We start from the raw sequence: 7,330 nt of genomic DNA, 5'->3' as shown, positions 1-7,330 counted from the left end.
GATGGGCTTGTCTAACCGAGCGGCCGATGCCCTTTCGCGCCGCGAGGTTTCACCGGAGGAGGGAGCCGGCAGCAGCGGAGGGACCGTGGCAGTGCCAACGGGCGAGGCCGAACAAATGGCCACACTACTGCTGGCTGCCTCGCAGCCAGTCCCACTTTTAATCGATTTATTGCGAAGGGAAACAGCCTCGTCACCAGAAATGCGTGAAATAGTTACAGAGATTAAGGAAGGGCGGGCGCCAGGACACCTCACTTGGGCGAATGGTTTCGTGTATTACCATCACCGTATATTTGTGGGCTCTCGGTCGTCGGCCAGAACACCAATTTTGGAGGAGAATCACAGCTCTCAGTCTGCGGGACATCCCGGGTTCGAGAGGACTCTCTGGCGAGTGACAGCAGAGTTCTATTGGCCGCAAATGAAGAAGGAGATACGACGTTTTGTTGAGGCTTGCATTATCTGCCAGACAACAAAATACTCTACTCAGAAACCGGCGGGGTTGTTGCAACCATTACCCATTCCCTCACAAGTTTGGGAGTAGCTTTCTATGGATTTCGTGACCGGCCTTCCGCAGTCACGAGGGTACACAGTGATCATGGTAGTGGTGGTAAGATTATCCAAGTATGCTCATTTTGCGCCGCTGCCCACTCGGTTTGATGCTTTGCGGGTGGCGCACTTGTTCGTCAATACAGTGGTCCGTCACCACGGATTTCCTAAAACCTTGGTCTCGTATCGTGACTCAGTGTTCTTGAATCAAATCTGGGAAGAGATTATGCGCCTTAGTGGGACGAAGCTGAATTTCTCTACCGCATACCATCCTCAGTCCGACGGCCAAACGGAAGTGAGGAATAGGGGCCTTGAGCAGTACCTGCGGGCGTTTGTTGCTGATCATCCTTCGAAGTGGACTAACTTCCTTCCATGGGCAGAATTAGCCCTTAATTGTTTTCATCACGTGGGTTTGGGGATGTCCCCGTTTAAAGCTTTGTATGGCAGGGAGCCCCCGTCTGCCGCAACGCCTCCCTCAGTGGCCGAGCTGATCACGCAACGGAGTGAGTTACTGGTGGAGCTGCGTCGTAATCTCTAGCGCGCTCAGCAAAGGATGCGAGATTCGGCTAATAAACATTGTCGTTTGGTAGAATTTTTGGTAGGGGATATGGTGTTACTCAAACTTCAACCTTACAGAGAGCATTCGGTCGCGCGTCCGCAGTCGGCAAAGTTAGCTCGTCGCTATTATGGACCATTTAGGGTGTTGGAACGCATCGGGCAGGTGGCGTACCGGTTGCAGCTCCCGGAAGGGAGTATGATCTATAATGTTTTTCACGTCAGCCTCCTTAGGCCGTTTATTCAAGGTGATGCGAGGGGCGAGCTGGGTGACTTGCCTTCGGAGTTCTTTGGTGACAGGCCTGTGGTCTACCTGGTTCGGGTTTTGGAAAAACGGCTGTTGTGGCAGGAGGGCCGCCCTCGAGAGCATGTCTTGGTACGATGGTCGGACGGCACAGATTCGCCTACTTGGGAGCCGTTGGATGTGGTACAAAGGAGGTTTCCAAACGTTCTCCTTGAGGACAAGGATGTGGCTATGGAGAGGGGGGTTGATACGATCCCGCCGCGAGAGGAACCGCCGCGGCCAATGGCCACAGAAGTGCTGGGGAAGATAGATGAGGCGTGGTCTGCAGTGGTAGTCAAGGAGGCTTCTATCGCGAAGCCGAAGCCGAAGAGAGTTGCGAAGCCGCCAAACAAGTTCGGCGACTTCGTGTCCATGTAGCCGTAGGATTATTTGCTTTTCTTTTGCATTCTTTTGCTTTATTTATTTTTGGAACTTATTTTTATTATTTAATTTCAGTACGTGTCGAGCATAGTATAAGCTCCGTTTCGGGTTTTCTTTGTTGATTCTTTCCCGAGATGAATAGGATTAGGTCGAATCAACCCTAGGGTCCTTAGTCTATAAATAGGGCTTTTGTTTATTAACTCATCAAGGAATGAAAATATTATTTGCCCACAACTTTGTGAATCTTCCTGCAACCCTAGTTCTCACGCTGCCCGACGGAAAACCACGCACAGCCTGAAACTAATTTATCCGCCGACCCTACGATTGGGCGCCGGAATCGATACTCTGATCGCCGCGTTACTACCGCCGGTCGCCGTTAAGGAGGAGGTCCTTAACAACTTGTTACCTAATTAGAAGAGGAGCCTTCAAATGTATAAATAGTCCTCAAACTGCATCATTGAAAGAGTTCAAAATTCCTTTCCGAAATTCACATATTTTTACCGCCATACTTTCATTATTGTTCATCCACCATTGTAGATTGGAACAAGGCTTGTAAAAGACGGAAAGGTTCAAAATTAATTTTTTTCTGATATTATCTTATTGTTGGCTTAATGCTTTTAGATCTTTTATTATGGATTTTGTTACTTATTGTATTATGGGTAACTAATCTGTACAAATTATGGGGATTGAGAGTAACACTTAATGTCTAATTTACTTTGTTATCGATTTTATTACTTTTATTTATTTTAATAAATAGATTCTCCATATCTATTTTATTTTTAATTTATGTTTGAGTGATGTATTAATATTTTAGATGATCATCATTTGGCCCATTCCCATAGCTAACCACATTATCTTTTAGAGTAAATGTCAATTTTGGTCCTAAACATATGGCAAAATACGTATTTGATCCAAAACATTCATTTTTTTGAAAAAAACAGGTCCATATCGAATGAAATCTTTATCGGAGTGGTCTTTTTATTACGGTTCCGTCAAAAAACTACCGGTCATGCTGTGCAATTAGCGTTGACCGTTAGTTTTTTGACGGAACCATAAAAAAGGACTATTTCATTGACATTCGCATTTGTTATGGACCTGTTTTTTAAAAAGTGAATGTTTTGGTCCAAATTCATATTTTGGTCATATGTTAAGGACTAAAATTGACATATACTTACCTTTTATATACTACTACTTCCTTCGTCCCAAGTAAGATGATCCCTTTCTTGGGTGGCACAGAATTTTATACACATTTATTTTGTGTGAAAAGTGTAAAGAGTTAAATAAGAGAGAGCGAGAGAATATAAAGTAGAGATAAATGTGTTTTTATTTTTAGTAATGAGTCATCTTGGTTGGGACAAACCTAAAACAAAAGTGAGTCATTTTCTATGGGACGGAGGGAGTAGTATTCGCTAATACTATTAAAAATTCTCATGCCCAAACTTCTGCTTTTATAAAATTGAATATGTTAGTTAAAACTTGTAATATCTGAGTTTATATATTGAGAAAAGAGCCAATAAATATAAGAAGGTTACTTCGCAAATAATCAATTAGAATCTGAAGACCATCTGATGGAACCTAGATCACATGCCTGGACCATTCCCTTCGAATCCATAATCACACAATACAAATCTTTCACTTTTTCACCATCTCTATCTCTCTATTATCATCAGCCAACAACGCATCAACATCTCCATCATTCTTTTCAGTTAATTCTTCTAAAGATTTGTACTTATAATACGATGCACATACAACATAGTACATCAAATTCACAACCTGCACCCCACTGACCAGCCAATAATAATCCTCCAATCTCCCCCTATTAAGGTTCCTGTCTGGAAGCCAGTTCCTTCTCTCTCCGGTATACCGGTGCACCAACGTTACCATCAACGTGCTCATGTAGCTCCCGATCGCGATCGCGATCCAATACAACGCTGCTGCTGTGCTCCTCATGCTATCGGGCGACTGGTCGTAGAGGAACTCGATGTGTCCCACGGCCGCAAACACCTCGGATAGTCCCTGCAAGAAGTGCTGTGGGACTAACCAAAAGGCACTAATCGGGATTATGGCCGTGGGGCTATCGAGTAGGTTGTAACGGGTAGCGACCATTTTCCTCTTGATCTCAACTAGCCCCGAGACCACAGAGGCAATGATGCTTATCCCGAAGCCTATCCCCATCCTCTGCAGGCACGTGATGCCTGCAGGATTATGGGTCAGGCGTCGGGCTAAGGGGACAAACAGGCGCTCGTAGAGGGGGAGGACTAGGATGACGGTTAGGGTTGAGAATATCGACATTGTGGCCGGAGGGATCTCAAACGATGGCGAGAGATGACGGTTCATCGTTCGAGCTTGTTGGATGGTGAAGCTGCTTATGTGGGAGTGTGAGGCCACTTGTAAGATGGTCGCAGCCCATATGGGCACTAGCCTGGCAACGGTCTTCACCTCTTCGACTCTGTGGACCGTTGCCAGTCTCCATAAGTTAGGCCCGCCCGATGAGCCCTTCATGTCCGAATCAGACGCTATGGCGGCCCGATCTAAACACCTTCCAATGAAATTAACAAACATAACCATAAGTCATCATCAATGTAAGAGAACTTGTGTTATTAAAAACGGCTTACTTGAACTGGTTCGAGTGGAGAAGCCGGCCATTGGTCGAGATATCAAGGTCGAGATCATTGTTCTGATATAGGGTGGCGGGATCATCCGGTGGGATGGATTTCCTCTTCCTGACAGCCGCGACAATCACTTGAGCAGCTCGAACGAATGGACTACCCCCAGGCTTGAGCTTCTTGTACAAAGGGGAGCCAAGGACGAAGGCGACAAGCGACAATACCATGGCGATAGTAGGGATCCCGAGCCCCCAAGACCAACTAACATTGTCTTGGATGTAAACAACAACGGTTAGAGCAAGTAAAGATGCTAATCCCATACAGAAATAGTACCAATTGAAGAAATTCCACTTCCTAGACTCTGTTTTTGCTTTGCTCATATCAATCTGATCAGCAGCAAATGTCACCACACATGGCCTAATCCCACCCGTGCCCAACGACGTGAGGAGTAGGGCGAGGTAGAGCATCCACAGCTGCAGGCTCGAAGCCTCAACGCAGTTTTCCTGAGTCGGACATGGAGGAGGACGGAGCTGAGGCAGAGACGCTGATATCGTGATAGCAACCATCCCCTGCACGATAAAGCCAAACAAAAACTTTCTCAACAAAGACCTTTGGACTCAGACATTAACCACTCTACCGCTTGACCAACTCACACACACAAGAATATTTTTCTTCTAATAATCCGATTGGAGGGAGCGAAGCACACACCAGCACGTAGATGAAGGAGCCAACGATGATAGTCCAAAATCTGCCAGCGAACGAATCAGCAAAGAGAGCACCGATGATGGGGGTGAAGCTGGACGTTCCGGCTAAGTTTGAGAGGATGTTTGATGCCTTGACAAGAGGCAGATTCAGGACTTGAGTTAGGTATGTGATCATGTTGGCATGAAAACCAGCAGCTGCGAATCTGTCACATGCTTCGTTTGCTGCCAACAACGTAAGGCTAAATCACACGAAAAATCTAGCTTGAGATCGTAAGTTCGAAGATCGTCTAAGCACATGCATTCAAAGCTAAAAATCAGGATTCATCAAGACATTTGCATACATACAGTTAAACTTGTGGAAATGTTTTCCATATCTCTTTGTTTGGACATCAGTTTTATCTGTTGAATCTTAAACTAAATAAGTTCATATCATGGGGCAGTAAGCAAATTAATGAACCAACAACATATATTGGAACTCATTAGGTAAGATTATGACAAGTTGACAACTGCTTTATAAATGATTAGCCACAAATTTGGAAGAATTATATAGGGAATTATCCAAGCAATTTCATTATCAAAAGATATAGATGTGTATATAGGGATGTAATCAATTGCAAACTAAATCTCATCAATTAGAACCTTATAATGTCAACAAATGACAAGTAATATCAGCACAAAGTTAACCGGTCCCATTTAACTCCGATTGACATTTTTATGAATCGAGTTGGCATTCATATGTTTTCATCCCAACTTAAATTGTGTTGACATTATTTATTATCTGTTAACATCATATCTAAAAATCTAATAGATGAGATTTAGTTTGCAATTTATAGTAAAGATGCAGTTTGCAGTAAAATAAGACTCTGTGTATATAATACAAATATATTTGATTAATCCGAACTCATAATCATACACACCAATCATCTCAAAAGAAACCAAGTTTTGGTGAAAATCATTTTTTATACCAATTTTTAACTATTTATGACCAGTCACTTTGCAACTAGAAAATACAGTGTTTCAATTTTAAGACAACATATAACACCAAATGAAGGTGGATTTATCAAGAATGAATTTTTCTCATCACACACTCACATAGTTAAAGAATGTCTTTAAAACAATCTTAAAAGTGGGTTCCCAAGAATCAGTGTATGTTAAACACACAATTGAAGGAAACTGAAGATCAACATAAGAATGAGGGATTAATGATGAAATCTCTCATATGCCAAGAATTTCTTAAAAGTAAAACATATTTAAGAAGAAAAAGTGGGCTAACCAAGAATAAAAGGCATTGTCCTAACACCACCAAGATGATGCTTTCTGTCTATGATCACATCTTCTTGTTTGTTTTCCTCATCTTCATTTTCGGATTTCTTCCTCTTCTCTAACTCTAACTCACCGTTTTCCATTTTTCCAAGTGTGGGATTGCTGCACACAATCTCATCAGTCTTTATAATCAGTGCCAAAACTATTAAATATACTTCCTTTGTCCCATTAAATTGAAACGTTTGTTTTTCAGCCTGAGATTTTATGTAATATTATTTTTTAGTTTATGAAAAAATAATAAAATAAGAAAGAAAGGAAAAATAGAGATAAAAATAATAAAATAAGATAGATAAAAAAAATAGAAATGATGATATTTTCAATTTAAAAAATGTTTCATTTTTAATGATACAATCCAATACGAAAAATGTTACTACTATATTTTTAATGGGGAAGTATATATTTACATAGTAGTATTTTTTTGTTCTTGTACATAATTTATACACCATCATTGTTGATGGGCTCCACCCCACGAAATGAAAAATATGTAAATCTTTTAAGAAACTAAAATAAAGACTTGGGAGATTATTAAGCATGTGAATTTTTTTGTTTTTGTCCAAATCGACATTGTTGCAGTCTCCTATTTAGGTTGTCTTATTGGGCAAAATTGGCTCCTCGTAATTATTTATATATTGGAAGACGTTTATGTTATTAACTCTATTCGGCTTTTTTTATTTTCCTATATTATCGTGTCTGAAGATAAATTTAACTTAATAATTACTCACTGTCCTCTCTTTCAAAAGTCTTTGACACCTATACGTCTATAATTCTCAAAATAATTATTTTTGGCGTGAATAATTATTTAGTTATTTCTAGTGACTTTGTGTTCCATTGATCTTATCTCTTTTAATTTATAGTAAAGTTTTCATCTTGATGTCAAATACGTGGCGCCGACTAAATTAATTTCATCTCTTTTATTGTAATGTAACACTTTATTT

The 7,330-nt window shown here is 41.2% G+C and overlaps 2 protein-coding genes across 2 annotated transcripts; one reads left to right on the top strand and one right to left on the bottom strand.

Annotated features, from left to right (window-relative positions):
- Positions 1-1,150: 1,150 nt before the first annotated feature.
- Positions 1,151-1,759, top strand: LOC148927543 (uncharacterized). The gene has a single exon (XM_089056636.1). It carries the CDS (start codon positions 1,151-1,153, stop codon positions 1,757-1,759), a length of 609 nt encoding a protein of 202 aa, XP_088912762.1.
- A 1,569-nt stretch (positions 1,760-3,328) lies between these two features.
- On the bottom strand, positions 3,329-6,485 carry LOC148927542 (protein NRT1/ PTR FAMILY 3.1-like). The gene is made up of 4 exons (XM_089056059.1): positions 6,346-6,485; positions 5,077-5,294; positions 4,378-4,937; positions 3,329-4,301 (listed from the first exon to the last, which is right to left on the bottom strand). The coding sequence occupies exons 1-4, from the start codon at positions 6,476-6,478 to the stop codon at positions 3,395-3,397; spliced, it is 1,818 nt and encodes a 605-aa protein (XP_088912185.1). The 5' UTR covers positions 6,479-6,485; the 3' UTR covers positions 3,329-3,394.
- Positions 6,486-7,330: the final 845 nt, after the last annotated feature.

Source organism: Salvia hispanica, chromosome 4 (genome assembly GCF_029641045.1).
Source record: "Salvia hispanica isolate PSC_SH4W2 chromosome 4, Shi_PSC_v1, whole genome shotgun sequence".
Taxonomy (NCBI): domain Eukaryota; kingdom Viridiplantae; phylum Streptophyta; class Magnoliopsida; order Lamiales; family Lamiaceae; genus Salvia; species Salvia hispanica.
The sequence above is the reverse complement of the archived record's forward strand: the minus strand, read 5'-3'. Positions and strand labels throughout refer to the sequence as shown.